This window comes from Globicephala melas, chromosome 19 (assembly GCF_963455315.2).
Source record: "Globicephala melas chromosome 19, mGloMel1.2, whole genome shotgun sequence".
Classification (NCBI taxonomy): domain Eukaryota; kingdom Metazoa; phylum Chordata; class Mammalia; order Artiodactyla; family Delphinidae; genus Globicephala; species Globicephala melas.
The window spans coordinates 58217835-58241657 of NC_083332.1; the positions used below are offsets into that span (position 1 = coordinate 58217835).

The window sequence follows — 23823 nt, forward strand, 5'->3', positions numbered from 1 at the left end:
GTCGACTCATCTGCAGAAATAACTGGAAGGCCAGGCCAGGTGGCCTGTTCTCCTCCAGCCCATCCGGCCTCAGGCTGGGCTTTCCCTCTGCCTGCCCACTGGGCCCGTGCTCCCTCCCTTTCAACCAGTGCCGCTGTCAACGAGGGGACCTGGGAGGGACGTGGGGGCAGAGGAAATAGCTGAGAGGCTAGAGGCTCCGGAGGCCCTGCACCCGAGGCTTTACAGATGCTGTCATATGGAAGAGGTAGATGCTATCGCTGCCCCATTTACTGGTGAGAAAACTCCCAAGGTGAAGTTGGGTAACCTCCACAAGAGCACGCGGGGTCAGGATGGAGCTGCGGTTCCCGTCCAGGCACCTGACTTCCAAGCCCCTCAATCCCACTCACTGCCTGGGCTGCCACTGGAGTTGCTTCTGTGACCTTGGACAGAACCCCCGACCTCTTTTATAACGTGACTGGACCGTATGGCTCCAGGAGCTTCCTCCTGGCTCCGACCATCTCTCCTCGGCTCTCCTAACGGCCACGAGGATGGGAGACACAGCCTTTGCCATTGAGAGAAAGAGCTGCGGGCTGGCGGGCTTGGGAGAGGGTGGGAAAGGGGCTGGGGGAGGTGGGAGTAGCCGCCAAAGGCAGGACAGGTGTCCAGGAACGCGCATGTGCAAAAGAAGGGCGGAGGGAAGTTTGGACCCGGATGGAGGGTCTCCAAAGCCAGGTAAGCGCTGATTTTTTTTTCTTCTTCTTCTTTAACTGAGAAAACAGCGAGGTTATTTACCCGTGTTGTTATTTAAAAGAAAACAAACTTAGGCCAGCTTTGAAATAATGATTTCTCCTGGTTATTTTTTTCAGGGATGGAGAGGATTTTCAAAACAGCCAAGCCTATTAAGTAGCACATTTACTACACATGTTTTTCCCCCGGAGAGCATTTAAATTGATTTCCTTTTTGTCCTGCGATGGTGACTACAACCAGATCCAGAAATATACCAGCCATTCCAAATGGCAGTTCTATGCAGCGAGCCTTTTGATATTCATTAATCACATAATCAGTGGGTAAACAAGTTGTTCAGAATGACATTAACTCTGCTGCGTTCTGCCCAGTAAGCAATATTTGTCCCCATGTTGCATAAACCTGCCTGGCCAATCCTCCCCTCCCAAGACAGTCCTCATTACACAATATTCGCTCAGTTCCTTTGACTCAGCTTATGATTGCAGGGTGACGATGAAGGCTGCTTCTGAAACGGAGAGCCTGTTAATGTCTTCTTGGCCCGATCCCCTCTGAGTGAGGTTTTGCCAACAACAGCATATTTGAGCAGGGAGGTGACGTAACCCAGCCGGGCACAGCTCAAACGCCGCTTCCTCCACGACGCCTTTGCCATCATGCCCACCTTCCCTTCCCTGCAGCTCCAAGCTCCAGGGGTCTGCCCTGGACCCCAGCACTGCGCTGCCCCTCCCCGTGTGTGGTCTTCACCGCTGAGCACAGGTGTGGACCCAGCGGCTGAGGGGCTACTCCACCTTTCCAAGCCTCAGTTTCCCCACCTGGGAAATCGGTCACAAACACGTGGCCTGCAGGGTCATGGTGGGATGAACTGAGAAGTGTGCCGAGCACTGTTCCCGATGTTAGCAGTCATCGTTGGTGGCTGTCACAGGGCCTGGCTGCTCCCAGCTCCCGGAGGTCAGCCTGTTGCCTGTTTCTCTCCATCCCTTCCTTGAGGTCTCCCACAAAGAACATGCCCAGCAAATAAGCGTTGAATGTAAAATGAATGAATGATAGTATCTTCTCTTTACAGGAGTGGGTTAGAGGGAAGGAACAAAATCCCCGTTCTAAAATACGGCTCTAGAAGACATTTTGAAAATTTCCATTTTATTGTGAGCTCTTTTTTGCTGAGCCGTAGAAGCATTCAGAAAGACCTAAAGAATGTGATTACACCACACCTGAACTCCTTGTGTCTTGTCAGTTATAAGAACCAATAAGTCTCCTTTAGTTTGTCTGCTTGTTAAATGAAGTCTGATTAGAGTTTCCTGTCCTTGGAAACAAAATATTTCTCACTGATATTTGTGGGTGTGTCCTAAAGATGTAAAGTGTTGGTTCAGTTCATCTCCCAAACTGCCTGCATGTAAATCCTGGCCGTGGGGTCGGCTTCCGGGGGGACCCAAACATCTGGGAGAACCAGGGCAGACCTCCTCAGGGCCGGTGCCACGTATGTAACGTTAGTCCCATCACCACTCTGCCCTCTTCCCTTCTAGGGCTTATCACAGGCTCTGCTTGTCCTGTTTATTTCCTTCTTGACTTATCCTGGGTCTCCCTCTCTGCCCCACTCTTCCCCTCTACCCAGGTCTACAGGAGCATCTGTCTTGCTGACAGAACAACGCCTGGCACGTGGCAGGCATTTAAGAAACACTGCCCCAGAAACTAACCATTGCCCTTCCAACTTCTGACTTGGCCACAGCCCAGGGGTTGGTGAGCCCTGACCTCTGCCACCCATCACCTGGGGGACCCTCCCACCTCCTCCGACATCCCTAGGTCAGCCCCAGCAGTCCCCGAGGCTAGACCTGCCCCAATACACCAGAGCAGCCACTTATCGCTTCTTAGTACAGTTTAATGTTTCTCTAGGAGTTGCAAGCAGGGGTGGGGTGGGGGGAGCCCCGGAAAGCTTAGTTAGGAAGGCGCCAGGTGAAATTGCTGAGTTTCCCAGGGGATCATATTTCAAGCCAGTCATTGACTGAGTACAATGGAAGCCTTTGGAACAGCGAGATTGGCTCATTTTAGCTCAGGGCGCCCAATTTCATGCTTTTTTCCCTTTGTTCCTCTTGCAGGAAAGGTGATTTATGAAAGTCATGTGCCTTCTCTGCGCGTCACCTGGAGCTGGCGGCCAGGGAGGCTGGGCTCGTGCGGCCTCAGCCGGGCTGCTCTGGACGGCCCCAGAGCCACAGGACTGGTGGGGACAGCGGCGTCCCTTTGTTTTACTTTTAACTGATTGTGTTCTCGGAGGTGCCCCTCGGTTAGATGTCAAATGATGGATGAGGCCAGCGCTGGGCGAGGGTCCGGAGGCTCAGAGCTGCGGGCGCTGCCTGCTAGTCCTGGCTTTGCCGCCTCTGACCGTGTGACCTGCCCCATCACGTCCCCTTCCTGGGCCTCCGGGTCCACACCCATAAAAGGGCCGGGTTGGGCCCAGTGACCGTAAGGGACCGTTTAGCTCTGAGAATCCGTGAGGCAGGCGGTTGGTTCCCGGGCTGGCGGGGTCAGGAGGGCAAGGGACAGTCCCCTTCTCGTGGCAGCTGGAGAGTGAGGACCTGCTCTGAGCCTCGGGGATGGGGTCACCTGCCAGGCGGACCCTCTCTCCTCCTCACCGAGGCGCCAATGGTCCATGCACTGCCGGCCATCTGGCATGTTCTATCCGGCCCGCATGGGAGCAGGGGTTAATTTTGTTTCTTATTTGAATGCCTTGGGCCCGGCCACCACTCCCCTGCTCTCTTTCTCTTTCTCACTCTCCACTCCCTTGCCAGCATTTCCTGGGGTCACCTCGCAAATAAAGGGCTTTTATGTCACCGGTGATGGCGCCCCCAGATGTGATACCCTGAGAGGGACACAACCTCACGGATATAGTGTGTGGCCAGGAAGGCACAGCCTCAATCTCAGCACAAGGAGATGGGATGGGCACAAAATGAGGCGTGTTTTACTGAATAAGGAGAGGTCCATACTCACCCCAAATTGCCATGTCATCTGTGTCGAAGAAAGGCTGTGGAAAGATCCAGATCACGGGAGGCTAAAGAGATAGGACAAGGAAATGCAACACCCAAGCCCGTGCTGGACCCTGTCCCAGACGGAAAAGCCTATAAAGGATATTATTAGGGCAGCTGACAGAAGCGGACCAGGCGGTAGATTAGATTAAAATAGTGCGTCCAAGTTAAATGTGCTGACGCCGGTAACTGCATTACGGCTTTGTGCGAGAATATCCTTATCCTTAGGATCTACGCACCAAAGCGTTTCGGGTCTCCTTGGGCTCTCCACCTTAAAATGAAGGAGTTGGTTTACCTTAGAGCTTCTATCCTTTCACGTGGGGGAGGAGTCATAGGTTCCTTTGAGAACCTGATGAAATCATCGAACACTGCACTCTGAAATGCACATAACGTACACGTGCTTCGTTTCACGTCATCTCCAGAGATTCCCAAAGCCCTTGTGGAAGCTCTTGGCTGGGAATCCTTGGACCCATGGGCTTCTGATACGCTTTCCAGTTACTACCTTCTAAAGTTCTGAAAGCAAGGCGCCGTGATATAGTCATCTATTCTCAAATGGTCCAGAAAAGCATACTATATAGGGAATAAAAAAATAGAGCAAACGATAAAACAAATGGGGCCAAATGTTTCTTAAAAGGTGTATTGGAGTTGTCTATGTACTGTTTTTGCTCTTTGCAACTTTTGGTCAGTTTGACGTGTTTCCCAAATAAAATGTTAAAAAATCAATTGCAGGGTGCCTAGTAATCATTCAACAAGTGATGCCCGTTATGAGCATTTCGACAAGAACGAGAGGAGGGAGGGAGTTTAACGCCGCTGGAGGGAGGTGGGCAGGGGGCATGTAGAGCCGTGCAGCCAGGCACCGGGGCGAGGCACCCAGGTGGGTGGGTAGGCGTGTGGCGGGCAGCTGGTGGACAGATCTTCATGAACTCCTATTCAAACTTGAACTGCTTGCTGATTGTTGCTATGGGAGCAATTCTGCGGATAGTCAGGGACTGTGGTGAGCTTTTCTTTCTCACCTCTCTCCCTGTTTCTTACCTGCCCCTCTCTCTCCATCGTATAAGTTGTAGCAATGAACTTCCAGAATCCCAGACTGTCCACGCTGGGAGGGAATTTAACAACTACCTCATCCACCTTCTCCACGGGATCAATGAGAAAAGGAAGGCCCAGTGAAATCAATTTCCATGCCCGTGTTATACAAAGGGTTAAGTGTTGGTACCCAGGGACCCCAAGACCACCCTCCTTACTCTGTTCAGGGTGGCATGGCAAAGTGTTAGAATCTCGTCTTGAATATTTTCTTTGAGGTCTTGGGCAGTGTTTCAGATGAACCTAAGAGCTGATATACTAGAAAGAGTGTCCTGCTGGGAATCAGGCTGCTCGGATCTAACTAAACGAACATGCTGTGTGGCCTTGGGTAGGTGGCTTTCCCTCTCTGAGCCTTGGTCTCTCCATCTTAAAATGCAGAAGTTGATTTACTTAACTTCTTGTCCTTTTTCAGGGATCATGGATTCCCTGAGGGTTGATAAAATCATTGAACCCTTTCTCAAAGCTGTTCATTTTGAGACACACTTAATCACCAGACGTTCAGGGACACCTCATGGAAACCACCTGCTTAGGTTGTCTTCTGATGGGCCTTCCAGGCGTCAATTTCTCCAGTCCTAAAAGCTATGAAAATAGAGTCAGTGGGTCGAGCCCCACTTGCATTGCGTTGAAGAATTAACCCATCCATCCTCAATTCACTTGGGCTCAACTCTGGCTAGAGAGGTGTTGAACCAACACTTTAAAGTTGCCTCTGGAAGCCGCATGAAAATAAGCTTGAAGTAAAGGGGCCTTTGCTCTTTTGCCTTCAGCTGGAAAATTTTGACTTTTGGCTGCAGTCATGCCCATTGGCCTCCGAGAAAAACAAGCCCTTCTGGGAATCGCAAGACTCCTTTCAGCCAATGGGGATGAAGAGACCGCCTAGCAACTCGCTGGTCATCCCCATCCCACCCAATCAGCATGAAGGAAAAGCTGCTCTGCCAGGCTAGACTAAACACAAGGAGACCAATCCCCCGGGACATTGCAGGGAAGGGAAAAAAATAGAGCCTTTAATTAAGCCCCACACGTAAGCGATCAATTCCAATTTTCCACTTCTAATTTGGTAAAGAATTTCCACCGGGCATGTACTGAGACGTTATAGAGCCTTATAATGTTGGGGATGGGCTCACCTATTTTTCTTTTAGTCCTGGCACATTTTGTTCAGATGACTGGTATGGGAAACAGAGGAAAACGGAGAGGCCTGGGTGGGAGCCAGTCACAGGATGGGCTGAGCCAGAGTGGGGAGTTATTGCCTCAGGCACGCAGCACAGAAAAGTCTCCAATGAGAAGAAGAAGGACCGATATGGGGCCTGATGTGGGTCCCAGGCCTTCCCTGATCTGGGGTGAGCTCGCCCCCAATGGGGGCCATGACTGAAATGGGGGAGGGTATCTAGAAATTTGCACATTCTTTTAAAAATCATTATTTGCAAGTGCTGCACCTTGGGATTCAGAGCTCTCCACCCACACAGCCGCCCTGAGGGTCTTTGTGAGACCCCAGCTGGAAAACCACAGACCTAGCCCAATGCGTGAAACTGACAGAAAGGGGCTAAAGTCACAGGAGGCTTTTCTAGGGGGTAGGGCTTTTCCTTGTGAGACTGGCCACCTCGCCACTATGCAAAGCGCCTATTTGGTGGAACAGCATGGGAAGGACTGGGGGGTGCCCCGCCGACTTTGGGGGAGTTAGAGGGACGGGGACATGTGTGTCTGTCAGCTGGGAGTGCACCCGGAGAAGTCAAAGGGAACAAGGGCTCCCCGCGAGATCAAGGCCAGCTTGAAGCTAGATGCCGATGTGGGTGCCCCCTGTGCCAGAGGCCGAGGCCACACTGACCCTGGCGTTGAGGTCAGGGGAAGGCGTGTGCCCAGCACATAGTAGGCCTGCACTAAATACTAGTGGAATGAATAAACAGCACGTTAAGTTGTCCCCACTGATGAAATGCTAACGCGCCTACACATGAACTACATCAGATCCACAGGTCCACGATCTTCTCTCCATCATCCATTTGCAACCCCGTGCTCTTAGCGGATTTACAGCCGACGGTGCGCAGCTGTGCACGGCCGAATCACTGGTGGGAGGTGCTATCGAGGCCCCTCCCAGGTGTGCTCAGCTGGGGAACAAAAGATGAGACTCCAGGGGTGCCACCACCTTGTACGATTAATGACGTGGAGGAGGCAGGCCCTCATAGCTTGCCTGACCTGCTCGACTGTTCCCTGTTCCCAGCTGGTCCTCCTGCAACCCATCCCATCATCATCATCATTCACACCTGCAGTCCGTTCACATCACCCCTTTCTCCAGCATCTGCAATATCTCCTCTCCATCTACCGAAATGTCCAAGTCCGCTACACAGCATCTCATCCCAGCCCACCTTTCCAGCTCCATCTCCCCAAACAGCCCAAACAGCCCTCCGCATTCAACCCCTTCCTGTGTCTCTGTGAAGCCCTCCGGGAGCCGACTGCCCAGAATGCACTGCTCTTTCCCCTCTGCTCAGGGCGCACTGCTTTTATCTCTAAGGACCTGGTCCTACCTCTGCCTCCTACTCTGGATGCAAAGGGCCGGGTCTCTTAATGAATGAATGGATGAGCAAATGAATTCATTGAAATATCAGCCAAGGACGTCTGTTCTCTGGCATCAAGGGGTCGGGGGAGCGGGGGAGCAGGCAAGGGGCAGATCCTAGGTCTGCCCTCGTTTCTGCGCTGCATCTGTGGTGGCTTAGCTGAGAGTGGAAGGCCGAGGTCCCCGCAGTGCTGGGGGAACCAGCAGCAGGAATGGTTCTCTCAAGCGACAGTGCAGTGCCCTGTGAGAGTTAGCCTCTGTCAAGGCCAAGGACCGGATAATTGGACGATGTCTCACCAAGAGCCCAGGTGGCCAAGAAGGACCCGCTGTGCTGACAAGTGCCGCTCCTGTCCAGGTCCCAAGTGCGTCAGGAGGGGTGGCAGGCCACCATCCCCCACTGTGGGACTTAACGTGGAGGCCAGTTCTGCCTTCTCGGCTAAGAGCTTCCAGAGCTGGGGGAAGGCAGCTGCATTAGAAAAATGCCATTGGTGGTGTGAACAATAGCAAAACTGACCCCGGCTAGAACCCCCAGTAGAGCTGGGTGGAGAGATCTGATCAGAAGGGTTTGCAGTGACTGAACCCTCCAGGTCCTGGTGGTGGGTTGGCCCAGGAAAGAGGGTCTTCGGGGAGGAATGGAATTCTGTAGGCTTGGTTCTCTAGGTGTCTGGAAGCTAGCCTGGGTTGTTGAAGACTCTGCAGGAAAGGAAACGAGATTAAAGGGAGACAGACCTAACCCAGCAAGCGAACCTGCTTGTGCTCAGCGAGGAGCAGGGAGAGAGGAAACGGCAAGTGATGTAAACGTCGTGGCCAGGAGGGTCAAGAATCACCCAACCAAACATCTCTGGCCTCGAGCCCCTCCTAGCCCTGGGAGTGACCCCCAAGCTCTAGGAACACACCACTGGATGACGTAGGTGCTGGTGCTCTGCAGTTCATGTGAGCCGAGGGCGATGGGCTGAAGATCTGGAATATTCAGGGGGGATTTGGAGTTAAATGTATGCCATGGGCAAGGCAGGGCCCTCCAGGATCAGGTCTTTGACGTCGTTTAAGAGTTCGCGTTCACTGGCCGGGGCCGCGCTCCGCAGGCGGCGGAAGCGAGCCTCCAGCTGCTCCTGCCGTTTCTTGAGCTCCAGGTACGAGTGCGAGAAAATGTGAAAGATGGACGTGGCCGGGAAGGCCATGATGAGGATCCCGCTCAGGATGCCGCTGAGGGCCACCATCTGGCCCGGCACGCTGCTCGGGACCATGTCTCCGTAGCCCACGGTCGTCATGGAGATGACGGCCCACCAATAGGAGGCCGGGATGCTGGTGAACTCCAGAACTCGCCCGGACTCGTTCTCGGCCACGTAGACCAGAGGAGAGAAGAGGGTGATGGCTACGCAGAGGAAGAGGAGGAGCAGGGCGAACTCGCGCGTGCAGCGGCGCACCGTGAGGCCCAGCGTCTGCAGCCCTAGCGAGTGGCGGGCGAGGCGCATCACGTAGAGGATGCGCAGTGCCCGCAGCACGCGCAGCGCCAGCCCCACCTTCTCCACGTACGAGCTCCGGCTCGGCCTCTCGCCGTCCCCTTGGGGCTCGTCGGACACGGCGAGGGACACGTAGTACGGGGAGATGGCCAGGATGTCGATGATGTTGAGGGGCCCTTGGAAGAACTGGCACTTGTTCTGGGCCTGGACAAACCTCAAGCAGAACTCCAGGGAGAACCAGGCCACGCAGACGGTCTCCACGATGAAAATGTAGTAGCACTTCTGCGAGCACTCGCCCTGGAGAGACGACAAAACGCAGGGTAGAGAGGGGACGGAAATGGCGAACTAACCACACTGAAAAGCAATTCCATAGATCTGTAATGATACCGATATCGATTCCGTATGCAGAGTCTCTATACTAAAGGTATATTCTCTCTCTATTTTATATATTAAATATATATTAATAATATATTAACACGTACTAATATATTCTATAATATATTAATATTTATAATATACATAATGTTACTGTAATATATATTATATAATACATATCACAATATACTGATATATTAAGTATAGCATATATTAAACATTCAATATATATTCTCTATATATTCTTTGTATAGTATATGGTCTCTATATTCTATATATTATCTATCTCTCTATCATTTAGCTGTACATCGATGGAGCCCTGTTGTAGACTCTTAGTCATCTACCAAAACCCCCTTTTTACATAGTTCTCAAGTTGTGGCTGTGCGCATGGCCAGTCAGCTAGATCAGAGACCACTTTTCCAGCCTCCCTTGCAGCTAAGCATGGCCACATAACTAAGCCCCCACCCACAGAATATAAACAGAGGGGATGCATGCCACCCCCAGTTCCAGGAGTTTAGTGTTGGCGTGAGTTCCTGCACACTCTTTCTCCCCTTCCTGTGAGCCAGGGCTCCCCAGCTTAGAACCAGCAGATTGGACCAACGCCCTGGGAAGGACGAGCATCATGGTGGGAAAAATCCAGGTGTCAGAATGAGAGCTGCCCACTCACCTCGGTCCCTGTTTATGAGAGAAACCAACTTCTACCGTGTTGAAAGCTGTTCTATCGTGAGGCCAAGTTTCTGCTTTATGACATAAGCACCTCTTGTGTACCAGGCACTGCTCTGGTGCTGTCACTTAAGCCCCACAGTGATGCCGTGAGCAGGCAGCCAGCTTCAGTTATGGCCCAGGAAATGGTCCCGAGCGCTGAGATAAATTGTCTGAGCTCACGTTCATAGTAGATGGCCTCCCAGAGATTATGCGCTGTTTTGCCCGCCATCCCTCATTCATTCATCCAACAAAATTGCACGGAGGACTCACCTTGTGCCAGGTGCCATGCTAGACTCCGGAGGTAAAGGACTAGAGAAGCAGACATGGTTTCTGGGGGCTTGGAGCCTGGGGCAGGCAGAGAGGACACCGGCAGCCCTGTGAGGCGGATTGCAACTATGTCCCTCCTGAGATCCCAGCCAGGTGGGGCTCCAGTGGGTTCCTCACTGTGTCATTCACACCCCTACCCCTGCCCCCAACAGCGACTTCCGCTAGCCCCTCTGCTACTCCAAGTGTGCCCTGGAACCTAAAGCATCAGCCTCCCCTGGGAGCTTGTTAGAAACATGGAATCTTGGGCTCCACGGCATCCCTGCGGAGCTAGAATCTGCATTTCAACAATGATTTGTGTGCTCAATAAGCTTGGAGAAGCTCTGCTCTAGTGCAGTGGTTCTCAGCCTTGACCGCACGTGTTAGAATCACCTGGGGGGGGCTTTGAAACAATCCTGATGTCCAGGTCGGGATGCCAGAGATTCTAATTTACTTGATCTAGGTTTTAGCCTGAGTAGTAGAATTTTCCAGAAGCCCCATCAATGATTCTCATGTGGAGCTAGAGTTGAGAACCTGACTCTAAATATTACATCTACATCTTCATCTCTATCTGCATCTATCTCTATATTGTCTCCATCTGTGTCTATATCTTCTATCATCTGTATCTTATGATAGATGAGTGAACCAATGACCAAAGCCAGTTGATTGAGTGAAAAGCAAGATGCTGACAAGCACAGTTTTCTTTGGATTAAAAACCTCTGATGTGGAAAAAGAAATTATTTCCAGTGCCTGGGCTCACAGGAATACTAAACTGAAATAATCTTTTTGTCTGGCCTTTGAAGAGAAAAACAGGCTGGGCCGTCCTGATCTCTATTCGCCGGTCCAGTGCTGGGTAGCTCTCTCTCCCGGTTCACTGCCTCGGGAGGGTTGAGACAAACGGAAATGACGCAGGTAAAGAAGTTAGCAGGCTGCTGCCTCCGAAGGTACGTGAAACATTGTAGCTACCCGGATGAGATGATTCACTGGTTGCAGACATAGCCTGCCTGGTCTGTTTAAGGGGAACTATCCTTCTCCTATCCTGGATTTTACAGGAGGCTGCGGAAATTCTCCAACACACTAGAGGTCTTTGCCATGACTGCCTGGGGTTTGCTTCAGGACTCTGGAAGGCTCAGGAGTTTTGGGTCCTGATTCCCCAGTCCTGCTACAAACTTGCTGTGTGACTTTTCTGGGGTCACTGCCGCTCTCTGTGCTTTAGTTTCTGATGGAGAGGGTGGAACAGAATCAGGATTTCGCAAAGCTGATTCATAAGCCCTGCATCAGAGTGCCCTAGAGTGCTTGTTACCAATGTGGATTCTGGGGGCCCCATCACAAAATCAAAGCCCTGGAGCGAGGCCCAGGAATCTGCATTTTGGCGAGGCCTCCTGTTGACTCAGAGGCACCTGGAAGTTTTTCAGCCTCTGGGCCAGATCCTCTCCATAAGGCCTCTTTCATCACTGACATTCTGGGAGTTTTTTTCTTTTGCGTAAGAGCCTTCTGTGGCCTGGGAATAGTCTTCCCAGACCAGCGACCCAATAGCTCAGGAAGGTGACTCCTGGGAGGCAGAGGAGGCCCTGTGGGTCCTCCCTCCCTTTGCCTCTGGTGCTGGCTTTTGGATGTTCCAAGCATGCACCACCCACCTCCCACCGGCCACCTCCCTGCCCTGCAACAAGTGCTCTGCCGAGTCACCCCCTGCATGGCTGCTCCGCTCTGCAGCCTAAACCAACCTCCCAGCACTGGTCCTCAGACAAATGCCCTGTTAGCGGCCGGCATTGGAATGGCAGGGGTTTATGGGGTTCGAGCTGAGAAAATAATTCCCAGGCCAGGCAGTATTTGAAGAAAACTAGAATGGAAGGAAAGAAAAAAGTCACCCTCTCTCTGAGGAAGTTTCTGGTTGTATTCTGTAGGTAGGATGAACAACTCATCCTGGTTTGCCCAGAACTTTCCAGGTTGAGCAACAGACAGTCCCAGGTCACCAGAACTTCCCCTCAGTCCTGGACAAACGGGGATGCTTGGTCACCCCCCTGAGGGGCTTGTCACCACGAATGAGGCGTGCTCTGATTCCTTCCTGCAATGAAGAGAAACATGACCAGCCCCAGGTAGGCCGGAGGGGTGAACGGTGTGACAGCATGGACGAATGTCACAGATGGATGTGGGGCTATGTTTCCATCCAGGTGAAGTCCAAGAGCGGGCAACACTCACCTGAGGTGGACAGAATCACCAAAAGAGTGGCTGCCTCTGGATGGGGTAGAGAAGACCACAAACAGATCTGGAAGAACATTCTGGGGTGATGGGAATATTCCATATTAAACAGGGCTGTGGGTGTGCCCCATTTGTTACATTGGACAGCTAAGACTTGTGCATTTCAGTGTACGTAAATGTCACCCATAAAACTGTAAAATAAAAATAAAATGAATGATCGTGGTGCTAAATGATTGTGGGTGGGAGGGGGTGGAGAGAGAGAGAGAGCCAGAACGACAGACTGTGGACAATCGTGAAAGCTGAGACATGGGTACTTACTGGGGGTTCATTAGATTATTCTATTTACTTTGTAAATGCTCCAAATTTTCCATCCAGAAAAGTTGGTTGTTTTTTTTAAAATCAGAGTTGGAAATCAACACCACAATGAGATACCACTCCACGCTCACTAAGATGGCTGTGATTATAAGGACAAAAAATAACAAGTTTTAGGAAAAGGGGATTAAGTGGTATAGACTACTAGGTATAGAGTAAATAAGATACAAGGATGTGATGTACAGCACAGGGAATACAGCCAGTATTTTATAATATCTTTAAATAGAGTATAAGATACAAAAATATCGAATTACTCTGTTGTATACCTGAAACTAATATGATATAGTAAACCAACAATAAGAAAAACAAGTGTTGGTGAGGATGTCGAGAAATTGGAACCTCCCAGTCATTGCTGGTGGGAATGTAAAGTGGTACAGCTGCCGTGGAGAACAGGTGGGTGGTCCCTCAGAAAACTTAAACATACATTTGCTATATGACCAAGCAATTCCGCTCCTAGGTATATACCCGAAGGAACTGAAAGCACACATCCACACAAAAACTTGTCCATGAAGGTCCACAGCAGTGTGATTGATAACAGCCAACAAGTGGAAACAAGCTAAATGCCCGCCAACGGATGAATGAATAAAACAAAATATGATCTCTCTATATGTTGGAATATTATTCAGCCATACAAAGGAAGTCCTGGGCTTCCCTGGTGGCGCAGTGGTTGGGAGTCCACCTGCCGATGCAGGGGACAGGGGTTCGTGCCCCGGTCCGGGAAGATCCCACATGCCGTGGAGCGGCTGGGCCCGTGAGCCATGGCCGCTGAGCCTGTGCGTCCGGAGCCTGTGCTCCGCAACGGGAGAGGCCACAGCAGAGAGAGGCCCACGTACCGCAAAAAAAAAAAAAAAAAAAAAAAAAAAAAAAGGAAGTCCCGACACGTGCTGCAAAGCAGATGAGCCTTGAAAGCCTTATGCTCAGTGAAAGAAGCCAACATAAAGACCATATATTGTATGATTCCATATCTATAAAATTCCCAGAAAAGGCAAATTCATGAAGATAGAAAGTATGTTCGCAGTTGCCTGGGGCTGGTGGAATGGGGGCGGGGAGGGGACGGGGAATAATTGGAAGTGTGAGCAGTGTTGCTTTTTAGGGTGATGAAAACGTTATGGAATTAGTGGGGATGGTTGCATTACTGCATACTAAAAATCACTGATTTGTGCACTTGAATATTTGAGGGTATGAATTATATCTTAATAAAAAAGAACCTCGAGTTTGAGTCTGAGTGGCCAAGTCAGTCTGGGTGAGGCAGGGAGTGAGGTCCACAGCCTTGCCCCATCCTTTCCTGAAGCTCCATAGCAGAGCTACTCTGAAGGGCTCTGGGGTCAGAGGGAGGCCAGGGCTTTCTGAGGACAAAGCCATTGTCCATGAGGGACCATCTGGACAGGCTGACCAGCAGATGGCTGCAGGTACAGCTAGGGCCAGTTCTAGAAGTTCCATCTGGGAGGGACTCGGGGCCAAAGTCTTGACCTTGGAGCCTCCCCTGCACCCTCTGTCTCTCTCACAGCAATGCCTGCCATCTCCTCTTTGGGAATGAGGCCAGAATCGGCCACGTCTTACCCGCTTAGCTCAGTGCTGGTCCCACTGCCCCATTCAGCAGTTCCACCCAGTTCCCTCCCTTTCCTTCCTCCTGGCTGTGAAATCCATCATTTGTGCCTCTGGTGCTGGTGTCGGTCCTCCCCGTCCCGGTACCTGGTGGTGCTGACTCATGCCTCTCCCCGAGAGACAGGTCTCTCTGCCCTCCTCCCCTCATGCAGGCCCCTTCCACGATCCTCTCCCTTGTCGCCCTCGCCTTGAGCCGCCGTCCCTCCTCCCCAGCCCTGCCCCTACCCTTGGCTCCCTTGTCCTAGCCGCCCAGACTCCCCAACCCTGGCACATGGGGGCTCTGAGTGGGAGGGGCTCGGAATTGAATGCACAGAGACCAGGGGAGCGTGGTGAGGCAGGAGGGACAGCATGAAGTATGTATACTCAGGAAAGGGGGGCTCATACAGGAAATGGGGAATAGTGCTTGTTGGCTGGGATATAGGGAGACTCAGCAGGGGGCAGGGAACACCCCCCCCACACACACACACACAACTCCCAAAACAGGTTAAGAAGAATTCCGTAAAGCCATTACCAAATGTCACTGAACACAGAGAAGCTACAGAGCGGGCAGTTCTCTCTGGAGCTGATCCATGATCCAAGAAGGGGCCAGGTAGGAGGAGACACTGGCTCCGGCACGAGACTTTTTATCAAAGGTGGGGAGGAGGGGAAGGATATTGCAGCCCCGAAGGTGAGCTGCACCAGCGCCAGGAGGGAATTGTTCCATCAGGGCCCCCAGTGGTTCCACCTGGTCTTTAAAAAGCTCTCTGTAAAAAAAAAACAAATCTCTCGGGCTTCCCTGGTAGCGCAGTGGTTAAGAATCCACCTGCCGGGCTTCCCTGGTAGCGCAGTGGTTGAGAATCCACCTGCCGATGCAGGGGACGCGGGTTCGTGCCCCGGTCCGGGAGGATCCCACGTGCCGCGGAGCGGCTGAGCCCGTGAGCCATGGCTGCTGAGCCTGCGCGTCCGTGAGCCTGTGCTCCGCAACGGGAGAGGCCACAACAGCGAGAGGACCGCGTTCCGCAAAAAAAAAAAAAAAAAAAATCTGTCTGTGCCTTCCTTCCTTCCCCATCCCAGCGAGACGCAGAAAGCACAGCACAGGGCACAAGGGGGCGGGGGAAGCAGAGCCCCGCCATCCCACCCCCAGCCGCACCGAGGCTCTGCTCCCATCCAGTGCACTTTGCACAGATGCAATCCAGAGTGTGTCCCTTTGCAACATCCCCGAAGTCCCAAGCAAACCTCTGGGCAGAAGTAGAAGCTAGAACAGGAGGGGATGTGCGAGCATGTGCCTGTGCTTGTCCCCAGGGGTCCCACGGAGCTGGGAGAGAGTTTGAGGGACAAAGCAGATGCGCGGGCAGGAGGGGCATGAGCGAATCCCAAAGGTGGGTAAACATAGCCAGTGCTGGCTCTGTGCCAGCACATCGTGAATAGACCGTCGGTCCTGTTGCCTCCTTCTGAGCAGGTGCTGGCATTATCCTCATTTATGGGAGAGTAAATGGGGGCATAGAGAAACAGAGTGACTCGTCCGAGGGCAGAGCCAGGTAGCAGCAGTAAGGAGGAAGAAAAAGGTCAAGAGAAAAGGACCATGTGTTCAGCTGTAGCAGCCTGGTGACCTTCTGACTCCCCCAGAGGGCGGACAAGGTGCTCTGAGCAGCAGAGAGGCCAGGCAAGGGCTACAAGGAAAGGGCGCTAGGGCTAAATGGCAGGGGTGACAGCCCCGGTAGAGGACTTGGGCGGAGGGAAGCAAAGAACCTGAGGAATCCATCACTGGCTGGATGGATAAACACATTGTGGCATTTACAGACCGTGGAATATGACTCAGCCCTGAAAAGGAATGAAGTACTGACATAGGCTACCACACAGATGAACCTTGAACACGTTATGTGGAGTGAATGAAGCCAGAAACAGAAGGCCACATATTGTATGATTCCATTATGTGAAGTGTCTGGAATAGGGACACAGAGACGGAAAGCAGACTGCTGGTTGCCAGGGGCTGAGGGTGGGGGTGGGGAGCGGCTGCCTGATTGGTCCAGGGTTTTCTTTTGGAAATGTATTGGAACTTGATAGAGGTGTTGGCTGCACAACCTTAAGAATGTGCTAACTGCCACTGAATTGTTCACTTTAAGATGGTTAATTTTATGTCATGTGAATTTCACCTCAATTTAAAAACGGGAGCTGGGATGCTCAGGATATAAGCTCCAGGAAAGTGAGAAATTTGTCTTATCTGCAGCATCTAGAAGAATAGACTTAGTAGGTACTGCGTGACTGTTGATGAATGAATAAAAGGACAAATGTGGTGACTTCCTGTTAACTAGTACCTGATAAGTGAACAATGATGACGACTAACGTTTTTTGAGCACTTCCCGTGTGTCGGCTTTGTTCCAATCACTTTACACAAATTACTCTTTTAATCCTCACCATAACCCCCTGAGGAAAGGGCTAATAGCATCCCCATTTTACAGATAAGGAAACTGAGGCTCAAAGAAGTTAAGTGACTTTTCTGAGATCATTGAGTTCATGAGGGATGAGGCCAAGATTCAAACCCAGGGCGTCGGCACTCAGAACCATTACCCTGGACAGAGAAGCACTTCACAAAGTCCAGATGCCTTAGAAGTGCTAAGTGCCATTGAGGCTGAGGGTCTAGCCTACAGGTAGAGGGCCGAGCATTGGAAGAAGGGGTGTAAGGGGTCAGGTTTTAGAGCCAGGCAGAGGTGAGCTCAAATCTTGGCTCTGCCACTTACTAACTTTGAGCTTAGGAAAGTGATAAAAAGCTTCCCTGAGCCTCAGTTTCCTCATCTGTAAAATGGGGGTAGAAGTGGTATTCACTTCCCAAAGCTGTTACAAGGATTAAGTCCATCCTGTGAAATGCCAGCCTCCTGAAGGGCACTTAATAAGCATCAGTTCTCTCATCCCTTCTGGGCCGAGCTCTCCCAGGGAACCCAGCAGAGTCTGAATGCTCCTGGAGGTGCTTAGGCACTTGGCTTGGTCTTTCCCATCCACAATGCCTCCTGCCTCCTCCATCTTACTTTGCAATCTTGGGCACAGACCTTGCACCCCAACTGCCAAGTTTACTCAAGGGATGTTGCTGTAAGAAGCTAGAAGAATTAAGGGCAAGGAAAATGCTTTCTTCACAGGTGTGCTAATTCTCCAACCCTGCGTGACGCCTCTTCCGTGTCTGATGGAGGTGTTCTGCAAGTCACATCCCCTCAGGATGACTTGAACCCTCACACCTCTTGGGTACTTCCTGTCCCCAGAAGTAGCTGTCCAGCTTTGCAGTCAGTGCTGAATCGCTGCTTTCAGACTGATGTCCCAGAGGACAAATACGAAATACCAGGCACGTGTGGCCGGGAAAGGACATCATCTTTTTATGTGAATGTAAGGGCGCAGTTTGAAAGAACGAAGCCCGCCTGGTCCTCAGCCTCCAGGCTCTCTGAATCACCATCGAAATAGACACACATTTTTTTGGAGGGCTGCATCTCCCAAGCCCTCTCTGGGCAGAACACCCAGGGGTGGCTTCACAGTTGCACAGAGGTTGCAACTGGACCGGGGGCATCACCTCCCTTGACCCACGAGTAGAAATGGCTGCCTGATTCCCCGGTTCTGCGGGCCTCTTACCCACCTCTAATTTAATTTTCCAAGTCCCTGTTACACCAACCTGTGTTCGTACCCTGGGTAATTTTCAAAGCATTAGGCTTTGAAAAGAGCTTGTCCCTCTGCACAATCTAAATCCCGGCTCCCTGAAAATCCATCCCTAAGAGGAACAGGCTTGTGAAAAATCCAGGGGTTCTTCCTCAGCAACGGGGATCAAGGGCACCCTTAGGGGACAGAGGACGGAGGCCCCTTACTTTGTCCTAATCTTTTTACTACAGCGTCCACATGTAAATATTTCTGTGAACAACCAGGCTATTAAATTACATGATTTCGTTCTAAAGAATGAAAGAAATGCCTACAATCAGAGCTACAGTCCTCTCTATGGGGAAAAAAAGCTGTTTGAAACTCGAAACATTTTGGTTGGTTTCCTTTAGGACAAAATATTAATAGGTTGAACAAGATACATTTTATTCAGCAAAAATTTATTGACAGCCTACTCCGGGTGTGAAGCACTGGCTAGTTCTCCATCTAAGTCCTCTCTATCTGGAAAGTTCTCTGATCCTCCCTGGGATATATGTGTTTTTTTGTTTTTTTTTGTTTTTTTTGTGGTACACGGGCCTCTCACTGCTGTGGCCCCTCCCGTTGCGGAGCACAGGCTCCGGACGCGCAGACTCAGCGGCCATGGCTCATGGGCCCAGCCGCTCCGTGGCATGTGGGATCCTCCCGGACCGGGGCACGAACCCGTGTCCCCTGCATCGGCAGGCAGACTCTCAACCACTGCGCCACCAGGGAAGCCCTGGGATATACGTTTAAGAGAAGGGAACTTAGGTCAACCAACACCAGTTATAAACCATATACAGCCTGCACTGCCGTATGTATATGTTTTCTTTATCGGCTCTCTCTCTGCTATAATGTAAGCTCCATAAGTTAGGTGCTGCAGAGCCATGAGGATTATAGAGCAACATTTTAACTTAGGAAACAATCCAGTTCTCAGTTTGAAGCTCTCCAATAACCTTCCCAACAAAATGTTAGATTCTTATCTCATTTCTCAGACCATCTGGCCCCCTGGGGGGTGTGGGCAGTCTCCCACAGCTTCCCAGAAAGACACGGCAGGAGTGGGCAAGCAAACGTTTCTGCCCTGGCCTCCCGGGGCAGGGTCACTTCCAAATCAACTCAGCTGTGAGTTCCCCAACCGGTGGGACTGACTGGGAGGCTCAGGAACAAGGGCCGAGAGTCTCTGTCATCATCGGCATCTTCACTTGGTTACTCCTAGGAAGCTAAGTGGCCTGAGCCGCAGTTTACTCATCTGACAATGGAGCTGAGATGCCCACGAGAAAGTTGGCTTAAGGAGGTAGGGAATCTGGTTCTGGTCTAGTGCCTGGCACACAGTAGCTGCTCAGTTAACATGCGATGGGTGCATGGACTGTGTGCACCTTCATAGTGATGTGAGCCGTCTTACAGAGGAGGAAACTGAGGCTCAGAGAGGCGGAGCAATTCGCCAGTGGTCACAGAGCCAGGAGAGGCTGGGCTGGGCCAGCTCAGCCCACTAAGACCACGGTGGCTTTGTCAGTGCCTGGGGCTCTCTATCAGAGGCAGGGCCCCTCATGACTTTCATGGGTGCCCTTTATGTGCTTCCTTCTTCAAAAAAAATGTATAAAATTATCTTTTACTACTGCATCGGTGTGAAAATGAATACAATTCACACTGGATCATATTCATTGCTTTCTTTCTTTTTTTTTTTTTGGCTGTATGGCGTGTGGGATCTTAGTTCCCTGACCAGAGATCGAACCCACACCCCCTGCATTGGTAGGGCAGAGTCTTAACCACTGGACCGCCAGGGAAGTCCCTCTTTCCTTCTTGTTTGCAACGATATTAAACGTTTTCGTGGGCCCTCAGTGCCGCGGGTCCCGGGCACCACGCCCGACAGAGAGATGGAACACTCACCTTGTCCTCCTCTGCCCTCAGGTCCGGCATGGTGCTAACGCACAGGCTGACGGCCATGGTGGCCACGAAGAGGATGGACAGACAAGCAAAGATCTTTCCCGGGAGCCCCGACTGCGGGTTCTCCACCATCTCCTGCAGCCGGTTCATGAAGAGCGCCCAGCGGGACGTGTGCACGGTGGGGCGGCCGGCTGCCCGACACTGCAGCGTCTCCTCCGTGCGCAGCTCGGCCACTTCGTCCAGCTTCCTCAGCAGTGTCTGCAGGCAGCACGTCTCCAGATTGGCTTCTTCGATCCCCCAGTAGGTCAGCTCCTCCTGGAAGGACAGCACGCACATCTCCTGGAGGAGGACAAGCTTGCCTGCCGCCAGGAAGCTTGCGATCACCCCGAAAGCGCTGGGGCTCCGGTCAAAGAAGAACTCTTGGTTATCCTCGTCGTAATCGTCGCAGAGCTGAGCGATCTCTTCGTGGCTCTGGCAGAAGCGGAGTTTGCTCAGGCGGCTCAGTGGAAACTCATCCAGCGTGCTCCACGGAAGGAGGTACCGCTTGCCCCCCACGTTGACCAGCATCTCCTTCTTCAGGTCCGCCGTCCGGGAGGCGTCCTGCGCTCCCAGCTTCCGGGCCCTGCGGTAGTAAATGCCCTTGATGGACGGGGGCTCCACGGGCCGTGGCAAGAACTGACTCAAAGGGCCGCAGGAGCCAAGGTGATGGTGTCTGGGATGCAGGCCCCTGTCTCTGGAAGGCATGGGTATCACCGAAGACGTCCTGGCACCCAAAAGGGACAAGAGCAAGAGAACGGGGAGACATCAGTCTCAGGGCAGAGTCCTAGACAGCATCTCCTCATGTTTGCTTTCCTGCAACTGCACCTGCATCATTTATTCTCTTAATCTTCCGTCCAACACAGATTTACCGAGCACCTACCACTATGCGCTTGGGATCTATCAGTGAACAAAAAGAGATGATGATGACATCCCTTCCCTGATAGAGCATTTATTTATATCTCAGAAGAATCTCCCTGGAACAGCTGTGTCACTTTCAGGCTGTGTGGTCTTGGGTATGTCGCTTAACCTCTCTGATCTCAGCATCATTATGGCAATGACAAGACTCATCCCAACTTTGCAAAGTACGGTTGTTGAAAATAGAGCTTAGGGTGTAAAACTTTGTCAAGTTCACTGCCAGGTGAACTGCGATCCCTTACGGACTGCCACCCCAGGTAGGTTTCTCAGCCTCTCTGAGCCCTTTGCTTCATCTGCACAGCTAGGGTAGTTTGAGTGCCCACCTCACTGGACACAGTGAGGGTTACGTGCAGTAACACACGTGAAGTGTATATTAAGAACAATTCTAGATGCTTCTGACATGGCAGGCACTGACCCACATGCCTCTCCTATGTTAACTCATCTCAACAACCCCATGAGGTAGACATTAGTATACCCATTCTACAGATGAGGAAATTGAGGCCCAGAAAAGTTAAGTAACGAGGAACTGTATGTGGCACAGTGTCTGACTCCCAGGAGAAGCTCCACAACGATCACCTGAGCCCTCTTATTTGCTTTCCCACTTAGAGGACTTTGCTATCAATGAGAGCACTCCTCCGTGTTCATTGGGTGCTTTCCTCAGCCACCTTGCTGTGTGACCTTGAGTCAGTTACTCCCCCTCTCTGGGCCTCGGTCTTGTTATCTGTGAAATGAAGGGGCCTCTAATGCTCTCTTCATTTCAGACCTATTTGGGGTGCTTGACTTACAGGGAAGGGTTTTAGATTTAGCCCATGCATTAAAAAAAATCATCGCCACAATATTTCACATCCTCAGCCTCCCGCAACTGTTTCCTGTGCTATTCATTCTAGCCAGAGCTGTTTCCAAAGCGTCCATAACCTTACATTCCAAGATGCACTCCAATCACGAGAAAAACTCATCAGCTGAATGGAAATAAAAGTTCCTCTCAATTTCAGAGGCAGTTGGGTTCCAGCAGACAGCGAAGAGTTGCATCACAGCCGATGCATTTCACACTTGCTCGCCACACAATCGTCTGTTATTCTGCGTGCGTTACTTCGTTTACAATGTACGGCCAGAGAACGATGAGCAACCTGCAGAAAGAAGCGTATTTTGAGATCAGGGGAGCCGCTTCCCAAGCGTTCTTGTTTTCCGAGTGAAAAGACGCAGAGCCAGAGAGCTGAAGTGACTCATCCAAGGTCACACAGCGAGTCCCAGTGCAACCAGGGACTCTGTCTCCCAGCCGGAGGCTCTTTCTAGAACCCCCCAAAGTGCTCTTTCCGAATTCACTGCACAAACCCAACTTTGTAACCCACTGCCCCCCAGAAGTAGCCAGCACACAAATGTCCTTCCAGAGCGTGGGAAAGGTGTTCACTCAACACGGTGCTTTGACAAAGGATGTTTAAGAGCACCGTGCGATCCGCAGCCCCCGCCACTGCAGCAAACACTAACTTCTTCCCCCGAAGTTTAACTCACCCTCCTGTCTCAGGGAGCCTCTTTCCAGCTGTTTCTCTGCCGGGCAAGGGGAGCCCATGTCTCGATGCCCAGGGAAGAGACAGGTTTGTGGTGAGGATGAAGGAGGAGAAAAGAAAAAGCCCGAACACAGCAGTTTCTGGCCGAGTTAGTTTTCAACCTTCCTTTCCTCGCCTCCTTCAGAAACCAGAAGTCCGTTCATTCTGCAGCTCTCTCTCCAGCAGCTGCAGAAAAGCCCAGGAGGAGTGGGGTGGTTTTTTTTTTTCCAATCCCCTTTCCCAGAATCCCTTTTCCCCATGAGAGGTGAGGGTCTGAGGGATTCGTGCTGGGAGGGAGCCGGGCCAGCTGTCCTGCTTCAGCGGTGGGCTCTGCACTCTGAGTCCCACCGGGAAAGCCAGTGTGGTCCTGCAAGAGAAGAGGGTGGGAGGATGGGAAGGGCTTAGAAATAATCTCTCCATCAGCCAGACAGCAGGCAGGAGCAGCCGCCGCTCTGCCAACCGCCTGGAAGGCAAGGACAGCTGTCCGCCCTCCCTTCCAAGGAGGAGCAGAACTCGGAAGGAGCGGAGGGCACCTTAGGGCTGGGGCATCTGCAGCTACCTGTCCCAGGCATCCCGGAAGCTCCTCGGGATGTGCTGATGATGGGGGGTGGGGTGTGCTCACGTTGAGGCTGCAGGAGGAGCTGCTTTTAACTAGCCCAGGCCTGGGACAGGTGCAGAGAAACCCAGCATCCGAGCGCTGGGTGGGAGTCCCGGAGGCTCTGTGACGGACCCGGAAGTGGTGTGAGCTTGGAGTTGTACACACCTGGATCTCTGGTTCCCATGTAAGTGGATGGGTGGCCTTGGGCAGGTGACTTTGTGCCTCTGAGCCTCAGTTTCCTTGTTTGTAAAATATATGAGAAGGAGAGGGGGTTGGGGGAGAGTCACGCCGGAAGGCACAGGGCAGCCTCCTTCTGGTGGGTTTGACAGCATGGTCGGGATAAAGAGGAAGAGGCCCAGTTCTAGGGCCTGCGTCCTGGCTTCAGCTCTGCACTGCCTTGCTGTGTGTCCTTGGGCAGTCACTTCACCTCTCTGGGCCTCAGTTTTCTCCCCGGTCAAATGAGTACAGTGAAAGCGGTGACGGCGAAAATTGCAAAAGCATCTTTTCAAGTAGGCGCTCAGTGTACGCTGGCTCTTCCTAATTTTCTTAAGAGGTTCTGAGGCCCAATCTCTTGGCTTCCAGAATGGAGTTATTATTATCAGCTGCATTTTGCAGATGAGGCCTGGAGGTCTAGGGAAGAGGCTTGCTCAAGTCACCTTGCTGGTTGGAATGTGCACTTAACAGAGACTCCGGGTTCTGGTGCAAGGATCTGCGAGGAAGTCCGAGCTTGAGTCTTCTGAAGCTACCTGGAGGCGGGTGGCAGGAGTGGGGGGACCTCTGTGGCCTTTCTGCAGCCCGGGCAGTGGGAGGAATCCAGGCAGGAGCAGAGGGGCTGATGGAATGG

The 23823-nt window shown here is 51.9% G+C and overlaps 2 protein-coding genes across 2 annotated transcripts in view; one reads left to right on the forward strand and one right to left on the reverse strand.

The window, feature by feature from the left end:
- Positions 1–2444: 2444 nt before the first annotated feature.
- On the reverse strand, positions 2445–22918 carry KCNG4 (potassium voltage-gated channel modifier subfamily G member 4). The gene is made up of 4 exons (XM_060289467.1): positions 22347–22918; positions 21758–21964; positions 19887–20646; positions 2445–9113 (listed from the first exon to the last, which is right to left on the reverse strand). Coding segments are annotated over exons 2-4 (1533 nt in total). The 5' UTR covers positions 21760–21964; positions 22347–22918; the 3' UTR covers positions 2445–8342.
- Positions 22639–23823, forward strand: part of WFDC1 (WAP four-disulfide core domain 1) — a 70111-nt gene continuing 68926 nt past the window's right edge. The window contains exon 1 of the mRNA XM_060289468.1: positions 22639–23163. The gene's annotated coding sequence lies outside the window, so the exon portion shown is untranslated. The remainder of the gene's footprint in view (positions 23164–23823) is intronic.

Excerpts from the sequence above, each read along its gene's own strand:
- KCNG4 (XM_060289467.1), bottom strand. Across the intron at positions 9,114-19,886 it reads TGAGGGCAGAGGAGGACAAG|GGCGAGTGCTCGCAGAAGTG; the intron begins GTGAGTGTTCCA and ends TCGTCTCTCCAG.